The sequence below is a fragment of the Lissotriton vulgaris genome, chromosome 12, assembly GCF_964263255.1.
Source record: "Lissotriton vulgaris chromosome 12, aLisVul1.2, whole genome shotgun sequence".
Taxonomy (NCBI): domain Eukaryota; kingdom Metazoa; phylum Chordata; class Amphibia; order Caudata; family Salamandridae; genus Lissotriton; species Lissotriton vulgaris.
The window spans coordinates 254,324,574-254,347,129 of NC_141700.1; the positions used below are offsets into that span (position 1 = coordinate 254,324,574).

The following is a 22,556-nucleotide window of genomic DNA, read 5'->3' on the forward strand; positions in this document are numbered from 1 at the left end:
AGAGTAATCCTATTAAGATAATTTCACAATTCCAAAAGTAAGCATTTCTGAACTCGTGTCAACTGAATGTTTTGAACTGTAATTCTTCCACAGTCAGAAAAGTGTTATGAACTTCTCCTGATCAAAGTTGTAATTTCCAATTGTGAATACTTGTGAGCTAAAACGAAGAGTATATTATTTTTATAAAGCAGTACTTATTTTTCCACATTTTGGTGTAGCGTTATTTTTTTTTGTGTGCTATTGCGTGGTTTTACTATTGGGTGGTTTGCAACCTTCACACTTGTGCTTCTGAAATGCATGTCTTGCCCTAGGCCAGGCTACCCTAGGTGACCTGATATCCCAGGTTCTAACATTTGGTGCCTAGCGGTGGGATACTGACTTGGTTGCAGCTACTCAATAGTAATTCAACGTAATACACTAAACCTACTGTAGGTAACAAGGACCCCCTGATAAGGATGAATATCCTGGGACAGGGTAAACAATGTATGAAAAGTAACACTCCCAGGCATACACACTAAGGAAAGTACACAATAGATTCAACAAACAAACTAGTTCAGTTAGGAAAAGTATAATTTTTTAATTTGATAAAAAAGAAATATTAAAATTTAGTGCATTAGTCACAATTGATAAAAATAGCAATATAATGATACATATGTATTCACAAAACAGATTAAAAAGAGGTTAGATGGCATCCGGTCATACACTAAACCTACACCAGGAGTTTTCTCCTTGCGGCCCTCCTAATTTGTCTTTTTATTTTTCCAAATTTGTTCCTGGTGGTGGGTGGAGGTAGCTTTAGGTTGCCCTTGCAACTCTACAATTTCTGGTGTGTGTAATCTAGGTTTGCCTATCTCAAAATGGAGTTTGCCTTGGAAAACCTGGAAGTCTAATCTGTGGCTCAGCTGAAAGTGTTCTGCCAGCAAATAGGGGTATTTTTCAAGCATGGTGCCAGGAAAGGGGAGCTCCAGACCAGTCTCAGGGCTTGGGTGGAGGCACACCAAGAAAGGAAGGAGGAGGATGAAGGGGTAGACCAGGACACGGTGGGGGAGATAGATGGGTTATTCCACTCTGAGGGGGAAAACTTACTCCCAGGACCAGTGTCCTACTCCAGAAGGGGCAGTAGCGCCTCTGGGGGAAGCTTAACTGAAGCCGAGCTCACTGATAGGAGGGAGAAAAGACAGTTGAGATGGGAGTTGGCTAAGTTGGAGAAGGAGGAGAGGAGGATGGCCCATGAGTTCAGGCTGAAGGAATTAGAACTCAAGAGCCTGCAACGGGGGTCCTCTCCTGAAATGAATGGTGGCAGCGAGACAAAAGAGACAGCCAGGGAGACCAGACCCTATTTGCCGAAAGACCTTACAGCTAGCTTCAGTCAGGGGGATGACATAGCTAAGTGGCTGGCTGCTTATGAGGTCTCCCTAAGAGCTCATGGGGTGCAGGAAAAGCACTGGGGGGGTGGTTTGTATAAGTACATGCCTCCTGCTGGTCGGGACACCTTGCTGGCCCTGGAACCAGAGGAACAAACCAACTACCCCACCATGAAGCTGGCGTTGTTAAGGAAGTTTGGGCTTACCCCAGAAAGGTACCGTCAGAAGTTCAGGGGGAGCCACAAATTAAGCACCCAGAACTGGGTGGACTTCCTTGACTACGCCAGAAAGGCCTTAGAGGGTTGGGTCAAGGGCAGTGAGGTGAAAGATTATGAGGGGCTGTACGATCTATTTTTGAAAGAACACCTCCTTGAGAAATGTTTTCCCGAGCTGCGCCAACACCTGGTGGACAGCAAGCTGACCAATCCCCGGAAGCTTGCAGAGGAGGCGGACATCTGGGCAAGTACCCGGGTGTCCTCAAAGGGGACTGGAGGGGATTCTCAAAAAGCCGGACAGGGCGCCCCCCCAGAAGAAGGAGGGAGGAGAGAAAAAGGAGTTCTCTAAAGGTCCCCAAAATAACTTCCAAGGGAAGGGAGCAGGTTTCACCCCTAGGGCAAACCCGCCCAGAAACCCTAATCCTGGCCAAAGCTAGCAGCCAAGGGTTCTCCACTGTTTTGAATGTGGTGGTGTGGGACATTATAAGGGGGATGTCAGATGCCCAAAGAGACCACCCCCTCCCACCGGAGGAAAGTCACCGGGAGTAGCTAGTGTAGCGCTCGGGGAGGAGTTGCCCTTAGATAAGGGGGGTGAGTGGGCGGGTGTCACCTTAGTGTCCCTGGGAGAGCGGGAGATGGTTCCAAAGATCCAGGTGCCCCCAAATACTACAAAGTATGGGCAATGGGTCACCATCAATGGCTAGAGAGGGGAGGCTCTGAGAGATACAGGAGCCAGTATGACTATGGTGAGAAGTCAACTGGTGTCTCCAGAGCAGGTTGTTCCTAATGTACTCCACCCCGCCGCGATGGCTGACGGCAGAATGGGCCACTATCCAGTGGCTGAGGTTCCCTTTGAGTGGGAGGAGGTTGCAGGTTCACTTCGAGTTGCCGTAAGCCCTGCCGTGCCAGTCGATTGTCTGTTGGGGAATGACATGGAACACAACACTTGGAGAGAGGTGGAATACCGGACGCATTCTGCGATGCTGGGTACACCTGACTGGGCCTGTGCAAGCACACGGTCTGCGACTGCCCGGAGAGGGAGTTCTCCTGGGTTGGAGCCTGGAACAATGGCCCAACCAGCTGCTGAAAAGGGACAGACCCGGAGACAGGTAGAGCCTGCTCCGGCTTCCACACCCCATGTGACAGATCGGCCACCTGCGGTGGTGGACCAGGAGTCCGTGGAGGGGGAAGTAGACTCTCTGGAGGATTTACCCATCCCTGCTGAGTGGCATGTGGAGGGAGGTCCTACCAGAGAGGAATTCTGTAAGGGGCAGAGGGAGTGCCCCACCCTTGAGGGACTGAGGCGACAGGCTGAAGCCCAAGCAGCAGGTGATGTTACGGGACACTACCATATTTACTGGGAGGATGGACTCCTCTACAGTGAACCCAAGGTGCCCTTGCCTGGTTCATCAAGGGTCTTGGTAGTCCCGCAACAATACCGAGCCTTTCTTTTGGAATTGGCTCATGCCATACCCCTGGCAGGACACTTAGGCCAGGACAAGACCTTTGCATGGCTTGTCCTCCACTTTTACTGGCCTCAGATGAAAGTGGCGTCCAACACTTACTGTCGGACATGTGTAACCTGCCAGGCCAGTGGGAAAACAGGGGTGAAGCTAAAGGCTCCCCTGGAACCACTTCCAGTCGTTAGCACACCCTTTGAGAGGGTGGGCATCGACATTGTAGGGCCTTTAGATCCACCAACAACAGCTGGTCACAGGTTTATCCTGGTTCTGGTGGATCATGCCACTCGGTACCCAGAGGCAATTCCTCTGAGGACAGTCACTGCACCTGTAGTGGCGAGAGCCCTAATGGGGATCTCTACCCGAGTGGGATTTCCCAAGGAAGTTGTGTCCGACAGGGGGACCAACTTCATGTCAGCTTACATGCGGGCAATGTGGAAGGAGTGTGGAGTGACCTACCGGTTCACCACTCCTTATCACCCCCAGTCGAATGGACTGGTTGAGAGGGTTAATAAGACCTTGAAGGGCATGATCAGAAGTCTGCCCGAAAGCCTGCGGAGGAAATGGGACGTCCTCCTACCCTGTTTGCTCTTTTCCTACAGGGAAGTGCCACAGAAGGGAGTGGGCTTCAGCCCCTTTGAGCTTCTGTATGGGCACTCTGTACGCGGTCCTCTCAGCCTGGTGAAGGATGGTTGGGAGAAGTCTCCCAGGAAACCCCCACAGGATGTGGTGAGCTATATGCTGGCCTTCAGGAGCCAAATGGCGAAGTTGTGGAAGCAAGCTTCTGACAACTTGGAGGCCAGCCAGGCAGTCATGAAGGAGTGGTATGACCACAATGCTCACCAGGTGGAATTGGAGCCTGGCCAGAAAGTGTGGGTGATGGAGCCTGGAGAGCTTAGTGCCCTCCAGGATCGCTAGACAGGCCCCTTTGAAGTGTTGGAGAAGAAGGGTAAGGCCACATACCTGGTGGACCTTAAGACCCCTCGACAGCCCCTACGGGTGCTGCATGCCAACCGTCTCAAGCCCCACCATGAGAGGCCCGAAGTCATGTTGATGATGGTGACTGACGGGGAAGAGGAAGCGGAAAGCGAACCTCTCCCAGATCTATTCTCGTCTCAAGAGAAGGATGGGTCAGTGGAGGGAGTGATTCTCTCTCCCACTCTAACTCCTGAGCAATGGGAGGACTGCTGCCAGATCCTGGAGCAGTTCTCTACGTTGTTCTCCCTTGTCCCGGGAAGGACTCACCTGTGTACCCATGATGTGGACACAGGGGACAGCCCACCAGTGAAGTCGAAGACCTACCGGCTGTCCGACAAGGTGAAGGCTAGCATCCGTGGAGAGGTTGCCAAGATGCTAGAGCTGGGAGTTATTGAACCTTCCAACAGCCCTTGGTCCAGTCCGGTGGTGCTCGTGCCAAAAGCCGCACCACCAGGCACCACACCCGAACTGAGGTTCTGTGTGGATTACCGAGGACTGAACTCAGTGACAAAGACTGATGCTCATCCGATCCCTAGGGCGGATGAATTAATTGACCGGCTAGGAGCTGCCCAATATCTGAGTGCCTTTGACCTCACTTCAGGGTACTGGCAGATCTCCTTGACAGATGGAGCAAGGGAAAGGTCAGCCTTCTCCACGCCTGAGGGACACTTCCAGTTCTGTGTGATGCCCTTTGGGCTCAAGAACGCCCCAGCCACATTTCAGCGGCTGGTGATCCAGGTCCTCTCTGGAATGGAGAGTTTCTCTGCTGCTTACTTGGATGACATTGCTGTCTTCAGTAGCAGTTGGGAGGACCATTTGCAGCATTTGCAAGCAGTTCTCCAGGCCCTGAAACAAGCTGGATTGACAATCAAGGCCAGCAAATGCCAGATTGGGCAGGGGTCGGTTGTGTACCTTGGACACTTGGTGGGTAGGGGGACTGTGCAGCCCCTGCAGGCGAAGATTGAGGCAATCATGGCCTGGGAACCCCCCAAGACACAGACTGAGGTCCGAGCTTTCCTGGGCCTCACAGGCTACTACCGTCGCTTTGTGACGGGGTATGGCACTATTGTAGCGCCCCTCACAGAGCTCACCTCAAAGAAACAACCTCGACGGATAGTTTGGACGGGAGCTTGTCAGCAGGCTTTTGAGAAATTGAAGCAGGCGATGTGTGCGGCACCGGTCCTGAAGGCCCCAGACTTCTCCAAGGAGTTCATTGTCCAAACGGATGCATCAGAACATGGCATTGGGGCAGTGTTATCGCAACTAAATGAAGAGGGCCTGGATCAGCCTGTAGTCTTCTTATCCAGGAGACTTCTTCCCCGGGAACAGAAGTGGAGTGCAATTGAAAGGGAAGCTTTTGCGGTGGTGTGGGCTCTGAAGAAGCTGCGACCATACCTCTTTGGCTCGCACTTCCTGGTTCAGACTGACCACCGACCCCTTCGTTGGCTGATGCAAATGAAGGGGGAAAATCCCAAGCTGTTGAGGTGGTCCATCTCTCTACAGGGAATGGACTTCCGGGTGGAACATCGGCCTGGAGTGGACCACGCCAATGCAGACGGTCTCTCCAGGTATTTCCGCCTTAGTGATGAGGACTCCCAAGGGGTTGGGTAGTTCTCCCCACTTTCAGCTGGGGGGGACGCGTGTTAGACCTGTCTGGCTTTTAGCGTAGTCCCTCCAATTTATTATTTATTGTGTCCCCTTTTTGCCCCTCATACCCTTAATAATTTTTGTGTCCACTAGTTTTTATAGGTGTTGGCCAAGGGGATAGGTGTTCTTTTGCCCCTCATAGTTTTTCACCTCAGGCCTAGAGGCCTGTTCTGTCAGGAAAATACAGTAGTTCACAAAATGGAGGGCCCTAACTGTTTCCAACTGCCACATCCTAGACTGCCCCATAGGATAACCTTAGGCCTTCCAGAACTTTCTGGACCCTACTGGACTCTGTGTGGGTAGTCTATAAAAGGGCAGGGGTCAGGAAGCCATTTTGTGTAGTCTAGAGAGTGAGAGGAGAGAGGCTGTAGTGTGAGGAGGAGGACGCGCTAGAAGAAGCTAGTTGGTTTACTGAACTGACAACATCTTTCAGAAGACGTTCCCCCTTGTGCTCCTGACCAAACCCTTTCATTGGTCTGACATTAATCTGGGTCAGTCAAGCAATCAAGAACTTTGGACACCTTCCCGGTTTGGGCCGTGTCCTACATCCACCTTAAAACCCCCCCCCCCCATCGGTTTAGTAACTGGTTCCCCGCCTTCCTGCTGAAGTTCTAGCCTACCCGGATTGGAAGAGCTGTGCCCGGTGTGTTCTGGCATCTTGCGCTGCCGAGGCGTCTCTAACTGGGAGGCGCGAGGGGGCGTTGAGGTGTGCAGTCCGCGGAAGAGTGGCGCCACTAGCTGTCCAAGCCTCGCGGTGAAATTGGAGGTGAGGCGGGCAGAACGGCTGCGAGACACTGTTCCTCTGCGCAAGGGCAGAGGCGTGTACTTACCGGGTGAAGGAGGCGGCGCCGGCCGTGTCACTGGTTCCCCCGCGCCTGCGCAGCTGAGGCCTGCGTCTGGAAGGAAGCGAGGGGCTCCCAAGCGGCAACGCGTCTCCGGTTTCCACAGCGGTTCCGATTCCGGTGAGGACTGGGGCGAAGGTGCGACCCGCATCCCCAGAGAAGCGGGAAACTTGGGCCACAGCCGGACCAAAGGCAGCTCGTCTGACGTCTGCCTTAGACAGCGAGGGAGAGAACGAAGGGCCGCCATCATCGATCCTTCCCACACCAGCGCTAAGGTTAAGAGGCTGGCTGGGCGGGGATAGGCGGCTGTTACCGCTGCCGGTGTCTTCTACAGCGGAGCCGACTGTCAGCCCCTACTCCTGAGGACTGGGGCAGGACAGAGACACAAACAGTAAGGAGAGTGGGGGTGAGGAAGGAAAGTGCTGAGCCCTCTTTGGTATCATTTAATATCACAAGTCCTAGTGCTTAGAAAGGTGCCCAGACATCCTGATCGTCTTCATTCCTAAGCGGTGCCCTAGTAGGTGGGGGAATACTTTCATAACTCCACCTTCATTGGGACAGGTCTGATAAAGGCCACTTCTGAACCAGAAACCAGGGGGGAAATCTATAGTCAGAAGAGCGCTGACAGTTCCTACCAACTGTGGAACCCCCCTGCTGACACCTATAGAGGTAGTTGATGCTCAGGGAGAACCTGTGAGTTCCCTACATTCCACACTGGGTGTGCATTCACTCTGTGTGTTAAGGTGCAGATAAGGGAGGGAAAGATCTTAACACTGTAGTAAGGACATAGCCAGTGGATTTGGCAGGTTAAAGTGATGAAATGTATTGTTGTTATTGATCATTAATGCAAAGTAACACTGCTGAGAGTAATCCTATTAAGATAATTTCACAATTCCAAAAGTAAGCATTTCTGAACTCGTGTCAACTGAATGTTTTGAACTGTAATTCTTCCACAGTCAGAAAAGTGTTATGAACTTCTCCTGATCAAAGTTGTAATTTCCAATTGTGAATACTTGTGAGCTAAAACGAAGAGTATATTATTTTTATAAAGCAGTACTTATTTTTCCACATTTTGGTGTAGCGTTATATTTTTTTTGTGTGCTATTGCGTGGTTTTACTATTGGGTGGTTTGCAACCTTCACACTTGTGCCTCTGAAATGCATGTCTTGCCCTAGGCCAGGCTACCCTAGGTGACCTGATATCCCAGGTTCTAACACATCTGTTTTGTGGAGAAGTGTTCTTTGGATCTTTTGGAGGCGTCCTTTGCCATGAACATGCATAGTAGTTTTGTTTGTCACTCTGAATATGGGTATGCCCTTGCTCGATACAGACCCCCTTCTGGAAGCCCTACACAGTTTTTGCATTTACTGGCACGCTCTTAAGATGCCACATTCTTTCCCCGCCGAGTTAAAAGCTACAATTCAATGACTGGCGAGAGTTAGTTACACATGACTGGTAGGATTTGGGGGTCTGAAGCATTAGGCATGCAATAGCTTGTGTCTCAGCAGCTCATGTCTCACTTCGGTTAAGTTATAGCGCCAAGAAACCGCCAGGTGTATGCCGCGTTTAAGAAATATTTTAAACTCAAACTCAACTCAAACTCTAACTTGTGCTCACCTAGCAGTGGCTGAGCTGATCTGTAATTGATGGGTTTGAAGGTCAGCCTGCAAATGTATTCCCTTTACTACTTGGTCACTTAGAACTCACAATGCCCCACATATGAGAAGGATCACACGCTGGATAATTTACTTAGATTCATATCCAAGCACCAGTATTGTCAGTTGAGTGGTGTGTTCACCATCTGCTGTCTTTCACACTAATCTTCCACTGCTAACACCAGTCAGAATAATCCCAGCTTTTACTTTGGACAATACCTAAAAATAATCATCCAGCAGCCCCACAATATATACTGTAGTCTTCGAGGCTCTACATAGTACTGGCATTGCCAGTCTATTTCTGAGCATCAAATAGCAAATCAGTAACAAAGGTAGAAATCGGTACACTGTGACCTAACTTAATTGTGGCAAATGGACCTTCTAAATGCTTAGCCATCGCTAGAGGAGTTCATCCAGATGATGCAATGCCATCCTACTTTCGTACTTCTTTAGTCCATTAGCAAAGAACATTAACTGCTATGGTGTCTCATACCACATATGTTTTGATGATACATAATTTCACCCGACAGTCTGTTTCAAGAACTCAAAACAATCATTGTCTCAAAGATATTTAGTCTATGTCAATGGACATTGATTTGCAATAGAAGCAACTAATGTCCGTATGCTACCCATTGGTTTACCACAAACTGGATACCATTACTACAAAGATCTTTGCCCTTTTACTGGCCCCCAGGCCCTATTGTTTGGGGTAGAAGCATTAAAGGTGAAAATCTGAGCTCTCTCTTAAATTCTCTTTCATGTAGAGGGCCTCCACTTTTATTTCTAAAGAAATGAATATCTGTCCTCTCACTAAGCTATGCCTGGATGTTTGTTTTGTTCTTAGTAGATTATTTTAATTCTTGATGAAGAGCTCTAAATCACAAAATGCATTGGAATTATTTGAAAAAATATTGATATCAATAATCGCCGCCACTAATAATTATTGAAAGCATTTTTTTAAATGAAGCAATAAAGGAAAGCAGTTCAAGTGAAAGGTTTAACTATCTTCTGGGGTGAGCTTAAGGAGCTTGCAGTATAAAAGAAACAACAAAGAATTGACAGAAATTGTTTATTTTGAACCAGGGCCTGGTTACTATATTATGGCTTTTAACTAAAAAACATGAGCAACTTTCCACTGTGAAATCTGCTATAAAGTATCTGTGTTTGCTGAGTTGAGCCCTGTGTTTTTCTCCCTAGATAATTCTTATCTAGGTTAATTGTGGCTGCAAAAATACCGAATCTTTTGTTAATTTTAAGAGCCTAAAAGTTCTTTTTTTGGTACTTCTACTCAATAATAATGTCAGAGACCCTTTTTCGATGAGTGACAAGTGTTGAATTTGTGAATATGAAAGACAAGATGTGACATAAGTATACAGTTGAGAATCGTTAGGATGTAAGTAACAAATACTATATGGATCTGCAGGCATTTGGTAAAAAGCCATTGGTAACAAGAAATGAAAAAGCAGTTAGCAAAAATCAAAATACTTTCAAGTCAAAAGTCAGTTGGTGTTGCGTTTTGAATAGCTGAATTCTGGTACAAAAATGGAGTCCAAACATATGATTCTGAAAATATGAGGCCCGGGTGACTATGCAGATCCTAGATGATGAAGTGACTGAGTTAAGTAGCGCAGGATAAACTCCCAAGTTGGGAGTCTTAGGTGACTAGAGCAGTGAAATGGAGGAAAGGGGAGTACGGTGAAATGGACAGGTCATGTCCAAGGTAGGAAGGTGAATAGAGCTGATTGTATCTGAGAAAGTGTGATCAAGTAAGATTATCATGTAAGATGATCACACTTGGGTGTGATAATTTTAGTCTAGGACAAAATGAGTCGTGACATGATGTCACATTGGAAGACACCACGTTGTCCACTGTTTTTTTGATTAACTCCTTTCTTTTTCAGTGGTCAAATGCTCTTGGAATGTAGCTCCGCGCACCCTTCACAGCTCAGCAGTGCTAAGGAGGGTTTATGATGAACAGAAACCACTTTCTTCGTCTTCTCAAAAACATAGTGCAGCTTCTGAAGAGCAGGAGGAAACAGAAGAGCCACTGCATCATTCTCGCTACAGGTATGAGGCATCGAGTTCTAGACTCTCTTGGGTAGTGTTGCAAGATTATGCATCGCTCCGTGGACTGTCATGCTCCCTCAGACTCGAATTGCTGTGTTCGATCACAATTTTCCGGCACAGTCTTTAGGACTCAAAGAATTGTTAGCATGTTGTCTTGCTTTCCATCACACCATCAGACCAGCTTGAAGAAACAGCCCAGCTAGAGAGCGAAAAAATATGTGATTAAATCTAGGTCTGCAGTGACCACCTTTAAGTTTGAACTGTTAATGGCTTTTCCAACATTGCCAACATATTTAACTTTGTTATTTAAAGTGAAAAATGCTTTAGTATCCTGTTTGACTATGTAGTTTGTGTACTTTTTGATTCTGTTTGGTAGGTATGTAAAACAAAAGCATTGTATAAGATGTATACATAACATAAACAGTAGGAAGATGGGTTTTGTTGATTGGTTTGCAACAAGACCTTTTACAACTCTAGTGGAGTTTGTCTCAATAAGAGTCAGGAAATTGAAAACGGAGCTACCCCGTAGTCCTTGAACTATTAGACAATCTATTTACGATAAATGAAAGAGCCAATCATCTTGGCAGTCTAAGAATGTATTATGTACGAACACAGACAGCTAGATACCACATTGTGACTACAGTATTGTAGAAGGTAAAGAAACAGAGTGTTTCAGTGTTTATGAACTAAGTCAGTGGAAGCACACCATAACATTGAGTATTAGAAAGTAATAACTGCGAGACTTGTACTAGGTAGAGTTAATGAGTGGATTATAGAGCAGAATGTTTTATCTACCTATCAAGCACGTTTTCTACCCCATGTAAGCACAATTGATCCAGTATTTCGATTCACTGTGATTTGTTGGTCCACAGTAATACTAGCAGGGGGAACTTTATATGCATCATTTGTTGATTTAAAATCCGCATTTGATTTAGTACCTTACTTTAAGCTGTGGGATTCACTAAAGGAGGCTGGGATGCCCTTACAAATAATTGGTCTTATTATTAAGTTGCATGAGGCAAATTATGCTAAAGTAAGATGGGGGCAGCAGGGTGAATTGACTGATGCTTTCCCAGTTAATAAAGGTGTGCGTCAAGGGTGTGTACTTGCTCCTACCCTATTTACCCTATTTATAAATACGGTCATTGCTTATTATTCTAATTACCCAACAGATGCTCCATCCCTTGCCGGAACAAGGGTTCGACTATTAATGTTTGCGGACAACACGCTAATTTTTATCAAAAACCCAGTCTGGTCTGCAACGAGCCCTTGATCAATTCACAGTTTTTTGCAATGACCACGAGTTGGCAGTGAATGTCGACAAAACTAAGTATATGGTATTGCATAGACATAAATCTGTTAAAGGCAGAGTAGTTGTGGATAATCTATCCCTAGAGCAAACTGATACTTTTACCAACTTAGGGGAAACTATGTGTAGGAAGATGAATTGGGCGCCCCAACTTGACCTTCTAGTCCTTAAGCACAACCAGTTAGCGAGAGCCCTATTAAAGAAACATAGGTTGTCTTATACTAAACCTATAGGGTCCGCTGTAGCAATTTATAATGGAAAAATCAGATCTTCTATTATCTATGGCGCTGAACTTTGGGAGTTTGAAAACCTATCGCCCTTAGTCCAAGTGCAAAACAAGTTTTTAAGATCCCTGACTGCCCTCCCTCAAACAACTCCAATTAAGCCCCTGCTTTTAGACCTAGGTTGTACCTCCATTGACGAGGTCACATGTTTTAGACCCTTAGCCTACAGGAGGAGATTGTGGACTACCACAGAACTGGCACCCTATGCTAACCCAATGTTACATGTTAGGAATGCAGACTTAGCTTCCAAAATTAAATGGCTTCAGAAGATTAAGTATACCTTGTTTGAAATGGGCCTCCGCTATCTGTGGGTTGACCCAGCAGGGAATACATTCCCTAGTAAAAATGACCATAAAGAGCTTTACTGGGATATGATAACCAAGAAGACCCTGTCAAAGGTGAGCAGTACGTCGCTCACAGGTATCTTCTATGACCACAAGTTTGCAACGAAAGCAGAACCATATTGGAATTTGATCACAAAAACTGGAAATAGAAAACTATATCATCAATTCCGTGTGGGTACCCTCCCATTAAGATTGTTTGTAGCTAAATGGGATAAGGCTCTGACGACTAAGTGCCCATTTTGCTACACTAGGGAAGAGACAATAACTCCTGCTTTTTGTGTGTCCGGTTTACCAGGGTCCTCGTCGTAGGTGGCTTAAGCCACTGTGTGCAAACCTTAGCACGAGATCCTGTATGACAGCTATGCGTATATTGGTAACGAATACCCGTTCAGATATATTCATTGCTATTGCAAAATGTTTGAGCTGGGTATGGGTATTGAGGAAGAAAAAACTGATGGCTGTTGAGGAACCAGATTTAGTCCTTGATTGTGACAATGTAAATAGCACATTTTTAATAGAGTAACTGAATAGAATTTTACATATGATTTTATCCTTCTAGTTCTTGCTAGAATTCGATAATGTTTGGTATCAAATTTTGTTTGAATTGTCTGTTTTTATGGTGCCAATCTTTTATCGACACTTTTTTGTATGTTTTGTGTCTTTTATGATGGTAAATTATTGAATAAAGACTAATGAATTGAATTGAAGGAAGTTGTTCTTCTCAAGGAAGTATTCTATATAGTGTGGTGTGGTAGAAGGTCATAACTTTATTTATTGACAGAAATCCCAACAACTTAATTTCATGTAAGCATCAAAGTGAACATAACAGGCAACTCACGTTTTAACCCATAAAATAATTTTCTAAGGGCTGTAGAAATATACTCGGGCATCCATTAAAATCTGATTGATACAGTGCATTCAATATAGAAAATGCATACGTTGTAAAGAAAGTAAATGAAGTGAATAGTGCCAGTTAATACTGTTTGGCCTTGTTGTGGTGTCTTTGTGTTTGTGTCACAATGTATATGCAACCGCTTTCCCACCACCTCTTTACCAAATGTACTCTTTGCAGCCGTCTTATAATCTATGTAGAAAGGCCTCAGGAACATGATGCTCCAATCGAAAGCCAGCGTCTGTATACTTTTATAAGTAATTTACTTGTAGAGACTGACGTATGCCACTGAGGTGGTCTCTTGGCACGGAGAGTGAGAAAAGGAAATGGGATAGATAAAGCCTTGGGGTTTTATACCTGTAGAACCAAGTCTAAGTGCCCCCCCCCCCCCCCCCCCCACATAAGCAAGAGTACTGTAGAATGCAATATGGCAATGTCCCAGATGCTAGAGAACATATATTGCATACATAGGATCCAAAACACTACTTCACAACTTCGGTACTTGATATTGTGGGGAGGATTTGAGAAGGATTTAGCTAAGATGATCTTGGTTATTTTTCTTTATTGATTGGGCTCAAGTGTTTGCGCAGAGCTCATGCACAGTTACATGCTCTGAACGTTTACCAGGGGTGGCTTAGCTTGCTCCAAGTTATTAGTCTTAAATCCACAAAACAGGAGTAAATCCCTAATCTAACTTGCACCCTGTCTTTTTATTCTGTACTTGTCCAACTAGGGCAGAGACCTTTCAAATGTATCCCATAATGCGACACTGCTGAATGGAAACGCATATGCTTGCTTCTCCTATGCTGATAATCCTGCCCCCTTTGTTGCGACTCCACAGAAAATTAGAAAAGCCTCAAGGCTCAGGCCTAAAAGAATCCATACGTTTTGGTTTGTTTGAGGTGATTGCAGCAACCATATGAAAGCTACGAAAAAATAATTAAATAAAAAGCACATCTCCATTTTGGCTTAGTCCAGTGCAAACCCTGTGGATGATCTCATAACTTGCCAGAAATGTCTGAAGCTCTTCTCTGAACATGCTCTGCGTTCAGCCTGTGTAATGCCCAAGGATATCCCAAAATGTCTAGAGTTAGGAGTTGCATGTATGCAAAAATTACTAAACATCCGCACAGAACATCCACACATTGTCCTTGTTATTAATACTATTATTAAGTGTGTCTAGAATCCCCTCCTCGGCAGAATACTAGGTCATGGTGCTCTAGTATCCTTTGTATAAAAGAATCTCCCCAAAAATCTTGGGGCATCTTGTAAAAAATGTGAATACGTTTCTAGCATGGTTGACAATGTTGAGGATGCCATATTTCCTCTGCAGCCTGTACAACCTTTTCATCTGAGTCTTTAGTCTCCCAATAGCGATGCATTTTAAGTATCTGAAGATGCATTTGTTATTGAATAACTCATGCTGTTGATTTTTGGTTGGCGGCTCTTGAGAAGAGATTGAAATTGCTGGCCTCTTTTTTTCGATTTTGCAGTTTAGAAATTGTAAGAAATTGGACTATTAGTTTGGGGTGGGTGAGAACCCACCTCATTTAATAGTCTCAATCCTTCTCATGGCGAACCACAACAGTCACTAAATAAACCTGTGATTAACCCTATTGTAGTTTGGTACAAAGCAGTCAGGCTTAACTTGGAGGCAATGTGTAAAGTATTTATGCAGCACTCAAACTGTTGAAGTGAAAACTCAAAACTGGAAAAATCCCAAACAGATTTAGAAAAATAGAGAATATTCTATAATTAATAAAATAACACAAAAAGGCAAAACACCAATCAGCAGAACCAAAGGTATGTATTTTAAAATTTTGAATGAAAAAAAAAGCCTCGAAGTGCCAATCTCATTTATCTGGTTGTGATAGACCAGGTCAAAGTCAAAAGTTATAGAAGGCGGGTGTGATACAGGGGCCAGGTTTGTCCCAGCGGAAAGTTACCTTTTACGTGAGCATATTTATGGGGAAAAAGTGGTTGTCAACTCGGTGGTGGGGCAACCTAGATCCGAAGTGGGTCTCTACCATGGTGGGTTGCTAAGGAGTGGCGCCCCAGTGTAGTCCTCAGTGAAGGTGGGAAATCTCTGACTGGGCAAATTCTGAAGTCTATGCCCAGGAAACCCTTGATGTTGATGGTACGCTGCTCAGTGACTGTTCCGAAGATGACCTCTTTGCTCGGACTTAAAAACGTTTCTGAAAGTCGGATCTCCTCCAGCAGGGCAAACCAGCAAGCTGAGGCTGACCAGCAATTCAACATTCATGGCTTCAATTGTGATCGCAGTCTCTGTCGGTTCTCCAGCCAAAAACTCTGCAGTCCCAGCTTTTGCATTTTGGAAAAGCAGAGTACGCTCTAACACCAGCGAAGGGGTGGGGCTGTAAAGCGTCAGGAGCACTTGGGTCTTGGGGGCTAGGACTCCAGCAGGAGTCAGCAGCAGGCTCCAGGGCAGGTCTAGTTGGAATTGGGCAGTTGCAGGAAAGGAGACCTCTGAAAGCTTGTTGTCTCTGTAGCTTAACCTGGTGGTCAGCCTGGACCTCTGTGTAGAGTGCAAGAAACGCATGCTTTGTATATCCTTGTGACCCTTGGAGTCACTTATGGGGTCCTGGGTTCAAGGCAAGCAGGTCCAGTCATCCTACAGATTCTTCAGGCAGCAGGGCCTTTACAGGTCCAAGTGTGCTCTGAGGAGAGGTCTATAGGGCCCACTTTTATGTCCAGTGCCAGCCTGTGGGTGGAGGGTACACCTTTGTCCCACTCCCTAAACAGGTTTTGGCCAGTTCTTCCCCTTTACTGGGTTTGAAGCCAGCCTGTCTAGAGAGACAAAGGGGAGCCAGGCGTAGACATGAGCTTCGTCTGCCACTGACAAGGTAGGCATTTTTTTGAAGCTCCTGCAGAGGCTGGGTACCACCCCCAGGCTGTCAAAGGATGAGAGCCATCCTCCACACACAGAGCACTGTCTGAGAGCAATACCCATTTCACCACACGGGAGCCATCAAGGGTCGGTTAACAAAGGACACTGTCAGAAAGGCTCTTTTGACTTTAGTCAGGAAAATTACAACTTTCTAAAAGTGTTTTCAAAATAGCAACACAACATCTGACTTGACTATTAGGTTGGCGTTTAACTTACTATTAAAAGAAGTCCTTGAATAATTTTTCAATCTGCTTCTAAATTGAAAGTAAGCCGTATAAAGTGTTGTAATGTTACTCAGTGTTTTTCTATGGGACAGCCATCCTTCCTACAGTGAAAAACGACTTTAGAGGTTTTTCACTCCCAGGACATGTTAAACATGAAATATACATGTCTTACATTTTTAGATACCATGCAGGCTGCCTTATGGGCATTTAGGGCCTACCTTAGTTGTGACTTGTATGTATTCAAAATGAAGGTTTAGGCCTGGTAAAAGTTTTTTCTTTTGCCAGGTCGAAATGGCAGTTAAAAACTACACCCCCAGGCTGCAATGGCAGGCCTGGAGGCGTGTTACAATTGCTGCCCTAGTGAGTGGCACAATGAGTGCTGCGGCCCATTAGAACATTTAATTTACTGGCCCTGAATAAATTTAGTAGCATACACTAGGGACTTGCAAGTAAATTAAAAGTGCCTAATAGCTATATGGTAATTTTACAAGACTTAAACCGGAGAGCACAAGCACTTTACCTCTAGTTAGCTGGAGTAAAGTGCACAGAGCCTTATAGCCAACAACATTGGTTTCCGCAAAAGAAAACAAACGTAGGAGGTGACTCTGCAGGAAGGGCAAAGACAGAAGTGTTTTAATATTAGATTCACAATTGTAACAGTAACCTACCTTCTTCTTATGCACTTTCCCTATGTAAGCCAAAACTCCCACACCAAATACAGTGATCCTTACCTCACCCTTGATAGAGCAGATGACTTCACAACTGACATAACTCACTGGAGACACAACTTATTACCATAACATTAGTTGTATTAATTACACGACTATTGCTTTGGTATGACCTCTTTGTTTATATTTTGTAATTTAAAGATATGGCACGAAGTACTCATGTTTATGGTTAATGTGAGTTCATAAGTGCAGTTGTACTTGGTGTCTAAGTTATGGATTGCATGGCAGGCGTGTAAGCTATGGTTTGCAGAGCTAATCATATCTGGGGAATTTCAGAGGTTTTCCATCTTTTTTCTGAATCATAGCTGCACTTTAACTGTTGGTTTTAAATTAATTTCAGATTTTTTTTCTAAATTAACTTTTCTTAGATTGAACCCTATGAAATATCTGCCAAATTCCTTGTAGATTTTGTCAAAGGATGCCAAAGTTATTAGCAAATAAACACTTTTGTGACATTCACCTACCTCCACCCCCGACCAACGCCCCTGGGATGGATCTCCACAAATTAAAAAATATTTAGAATAAAAATGCATTTTCAACTGTCAAGATTTTATAATGTTATGTTTTCAAATGACTGAATGCATTTACACCAAACGAGGAAAGACAATTTCTTGAGTAAAGTTCACTTTTCATGCCAAGTTTGGTGTAATTTCAAAGGAAAGGAAAGTCTACAAATGAAACTTCCCACGTCAAACCCAAAACAAATGATTGTTTTGTACAGGTTTGTCAAACCACACTGTAAGTTATTAGCGTAACAAAAAAAATGCTCTTTGGTGGAAACTCTGGCCGAACCATTAATGCCGTATATATTTCTCTGTAAGCTGCGTCCACATTCCTATCTAGCCCTCCTACCAAAGCACCGACCATGCTAACAAGATCCTGTCTTTCAGTTATGCAGATCAGGGTGGGGAGCAGTCTGAGGACTATGAGACCGAGGAACAGCTGCAGCAGAGGATCCTCACTGCTGCTCTGGACTTTGTACCAGAGCATGGCTGGTCTTCTGAGGCCATCGCTGAAGGTGCCAAGGTAAGGAGTGAGCAGAGGGAAAATAGGCTGATAAGGTAAACATGGGATGCATAGTCAAGCCCTTCTACACAAATAAGGGGAGTGGGCATATTTATGAGAGGCATAAATGAGCTTTATTAGTTTTTCATTGTGCTCCATCCACCTTATTTCATAGTTCACTTCTCTCACCATTTTGCTGCTTCAGTTTCTTTATTGCAGATGTATCCTATTTTCTCACTCCCTACATGTTTGTGCCTGTACAGTTTTCAGAGACTTCTTCATCCACCCTCTGCTCTTGCTCCCTCTTCTTCTCATTTCAGTCCATGGATCTTTCTGCCGCTGCTGCTGGGATGTTTAACAACGGTGGCAGTGAACTGATCCTTCACTTTGTGTCCCAGTGCAACGGGCGTCTGACTGATCTTCTCGAAGAGGAGCACAAGCTGGTGCAGCTGGGCCAGGCAGAGTAAATATAACACAGTATTACTCAATAATGTGCAGAATTGGGAATGTCTGTAGACTCGCCTGTGTGCTGATAAATGAATGAGGTGAATGAGTAAGGTGGCGTCCTGCTCCTACCTCCGGTGTTGCCCTGTGGGCCGCCATGGCTATACATTTTGGGAGGTATAGAATGTGTCATGTGTAATGGACCTCTGGGTAGAGTGAAGGCTAAGGTGCTTGGTATAGCCTGGTGCCTATGGGGAAACAGTGTCTTTCACTCACACCAGTCGAGCCTTCTCAGTTGCAGAGAAAATATGTGTCCACCTTATATGCTAGAGTTCAGAGCATGGCAAAATGAGCACAGTGACATCTAGAGCCTCAATGAAAGGCCTCTTGTGCGCTTTTACATTGGGGCAGTCAGACCAAGCATAATGGATTTTGCTTCAACCACCGGAGAAAGTCCATTATGTGCTGGGGTAGCCGGAACGAGTACAGTTAATATTGCACCATCTGAAGGCTGATGTGAATATTTCTCGCACACTAGAAAGGCTGTTTTTTGGGGGGGTGGGGGTGTTCCCAGTGGTTTGAGCCAAAGTGTATTTATGGACTACAAATTGGTTCTCAGGGGCTATTCAGTAGGTGCTGCCTACCAGCCACACAGCAAGTTGGGAAGACCTGTTGGCAGCTGTGAGGCTACTCTGTGGCTTCTTTAGGGGAGCGGATCCATTAAGAAGAACAAGGGGTAGCCTAGGATCATCCCCTCTGGTTTAATAATTTCCTGACGAGTGCAGCATTCGGTTGTTTCCTGGGATGTAGGTACTTTGTTAAAACTTTGAGGATGTTTTTAATACTATTCCTTCTGCTGTGCTCAATAGGCCGTCACTGTCCTTCCCATCATTTCATCCGTTTTTAGGTCTCGGCCTCACAGCAGTGTCGCGCAGCCGAGAAATTTTGATCTTCAGTACTGGGCTTTAACCCGCCTCTCTCTTCCATTGGCTAGCTCCATAAATGGAGGCTAGCCATTGGAAGAGAGATGTGTCCATCTTTGTGGGAGCAGATTCGTGGGCGCTTTTGTCTTTTTTTAAGCCCCGCCCCCTTTGTTTCGTGGATGATTGTGGGCGTTTACTTTTTTTTTTTTTTTTTTTTAGACGGATGTTTTTTGTCATTGCTATCCTCGTCCCGTGTTGTTGTATTCTGCACCTCTCCTGCTGTCCGTCCTCCCTCCGGCTGTCCGTGTCTTTCTTCCCGCCCCCATCCCGCTGTCCGTGTCTTTCAGGATCCACGATCTGTTGTGTGCAGATGCTGCGAACAGATTTTCAGGAATGTGTGTAGTTTCAAGCCAGTTTTCAACTGTAGTATCAACCTATTTTTTTCGACATTGTCGTTGCTGTCATTATTCACGTTTTGTATCCAGGCTTTCTTCCATGTCTATGATGAGTGTAGTTCCAGTTTTCGCGCATGATCGGGGCAGTTGGTGTATCATGGCGGCCTGCGCTGCTCGGCGCTGCCTTTCTGTACTATCCCGGTACAGGGCCCGAGGCATGGGGGTCCTGGGAACGGAGCTGAAGGAGCCGCCACGACCACCCCAGAGACCGCTATGTGGCTGCGGGCTACAAATTGAGCGGGGCTTCAGTTATAGGTATGGGGGGCGAATTTAGGGAATTCGTCAGACCATAGTGCATTTTTCGAAATAATATGTATTCCTGGATCCCAAAAGCTCCCTAATTTCTTTAGGCTCGTTGCCCAGCTTTTGTTTAGGTTGACAGACCCGTACTGCTGACAGACGTGGAAATCTACGAAGGGGCAGATCAATCAGTGAGTTGTTGATCATTGATCAATCCTTCCTAAGGCCAGGGCTTTAAGTGGGATGAAAAAACTGGGGGGGGGGGGGTCTCTCAAATGGTCGTGGTCAGTGTAATTAGGGGTGTGGCTTTAACAAACTTACGCTAAAAATCTGTGTTTAGCAGTGTGCCCCTGACTTGTATTTTGCTGTTTCTGTCATTGCATCCAGATATGTGAGACAACAAGAAAGGACTTTTGGCTTTGTCAATGGTTATTAGTTGCATAAGATAAATAAGCTGCAACTATGGCTTGTTTGTATTTGCAGCGCACTTTCACTTTGACAGGGTGCCTGCCGCCCCACGCAGTACTCGCGGGACGCCAGAACTTGTTCTCAGTAAGCACTCGTGTTTATACAAACTTTGACTTTTTCTTTGTCAGATTCTTTTTGGTTTTGTTTAAGCTAAACTTGAGCCTCCATTTTCTCTATTCTTTAATCACTGTTTTGTGATGCATTTGGGAGTAATATCCACCTTTAAGAGACCAATGATTCCGCCCATCGGGAGTCATTCCGCTCTCTTTGTGTTGTATGCACATGACGTGCTAAAAGCCCAACCCTAAAGGCTGTTTTAGTACATTCCCAACTTTACGTTGGTTCCACAGGTTTCCTTTAATTTAGGGGGCTTTGAATTGCTTTCTATTTGGCAGGTCTTTAATTTAAAAATATGATGTGGATAATTGAAAATCTAAAACATTTGCATTTCTCTCGTGTTGTTGATCTCTTTCCCTTTAAGGAGAGTTGGTTCTCCTTCTCTTTTTGTGGGATGTACGCATGCATGCACTCCCCTTTAAGGGATGTTGTGACTCTCTATTCATTTCGCTATTTTCTAAACAAAAACCTAAATAAAAAATGTCATTTACAATACTAATACCTTTAACTTTACTAATGCGAGCCCTATTGCATTGCAAATGCTTGTTTTTTAGGTGGCTCCATGTGTGGGTGGCTCTGTGTGTGTGTGTGTGTGTGTGGGTGGCTCTGTGTGTGTGGGGGTGGCTCTGTGTGTGTGTGGGTGGCTCTGAGTGGGTGGCTCTGTATGTGTGTGTGGGTGGCTTTGTCTGGGTGGCTCTGTGTGGGTGCAAATGCAATAGGTCTCACATTTGCGAGCGATTAAGCTATTGCCATTGTAGATGACAATGCCATTTATTTATGTTTTAAAAACAAAAACATAAATGAAAATGTCATGAGCAATGCCAATAGCTCTAACTTTAACAATGCCGAGACCATTGCATTGTAAATGCTTGTTTATCTGTGAGAGCATAAGGAGGGATTCGCTAAACCTTAGGGCTTTATGCAGGCTGTAGTTCGGAGACTGTTTTTTAAGGTATTTGTGGACAGATTAGAAGAATGCATTGTGAACACTTTGAGTTTTGTTGTCTTTACTCTTACTGAAACGCAAGCCAATATAGGGTGGGTGGCCCCGTGCACTTCCATACTATTTTATGCCGTTGTTAATGTCCTTGAAGAATAGTTGTAGAAACTTGTCTATTTCTAACATATCAAGGTGACTCCCTACTGAAGTAGCCCTGGGTTCATGTTTTCCTATCTCCTTGTACTGGAGATTAATCTGTTCTTCTCTCATCCTGCCCTTCGGTTTATCTCAAGTTCTTTCTACTAGGCCCAAATGACCGATTTTGCGATTCACAAATGGCGAATCCGTATAAATGGATTTTTGGGGAGGTATGTAATCTGTGATTTCCTTATAGCGATTCCCATGGAATCACAATTGCTATTCGGAAATCGCTAAATTGCGATTTCCTAATATGAAATTGCACAACTTACACATATGGGCCATAGAGCATCTGGTAGCCTTAACTATAGACCAAGACAACACTCAAAACCCTATCCAGTTCCTAACAATCCAGCAGCATCTTCAGACATTTTGAATCAACACACTCACCTGTAAAGTGGTAAGTGACTGGTGCACTGCTGCTGTTTGGTCGGTCATCTGTTGGATGGTTTAGATCGCTAAAAAAGTCGAATCGACATGTTTATAATTAGTTTGAAAAGATTAATGAAACCATAAGACATACAATACATCATTCTAAAGATTAACTGAGGACAGCAATAAGACAAAAGCAAGGATTCTAAGGTTGACCAAAAAACACAGAGGATCTAGTGAAAGATGGTTGGGGATAAGTGGTTCAGCCGAAGGAGTTAGTTTAGCACCGGAGTAAAGGTGTTTAGGGGTATACAGTGGGGCGGAAACGGAAAGTAAGAGGATGGCTCTCCAGCTGAAAGGGGATGGGTATGAACTGGGACAGCGGCAGAGAAAGGTAACCTTCTTATAGGGATGTCTCCGTGTTATACAAGGAAACTAATGGTGCATCAGTAAAAGGCGGAAGGCAGTACAAAACAC

At 45.1% G+C, this 22,556-nt stretch overlaps 1 protein-coding gene across 1 annotated transcript in view; it reads left to right on the top strand.

Annotated features, from left to right (window-relative positions):
* COQ9 (coenzyme Q9) overlaps positions 1-22,556 on the top strand; it is an 85,960-nt gene that overhangs the window by 51,332 nt on the left and 12,072 nt on the right. Inside the window, exons 2-4 of the mRNA XM_086947784.1 lie at positions 10,063-10,228; positions 17,808-17,943; positions 18,243-18,385. Of these exons, the coding sequence (XP_086803910.1) occupies positions 10,063-10,228; positions 17,808-17,943; positions 18,243-18,385 (445 nt within the window). The remainder of the gene's footprint in view (positions 1-10,062; positions 10,229-17,807; positions 17,944-18,242; positions 18,386-22,556) is intronic.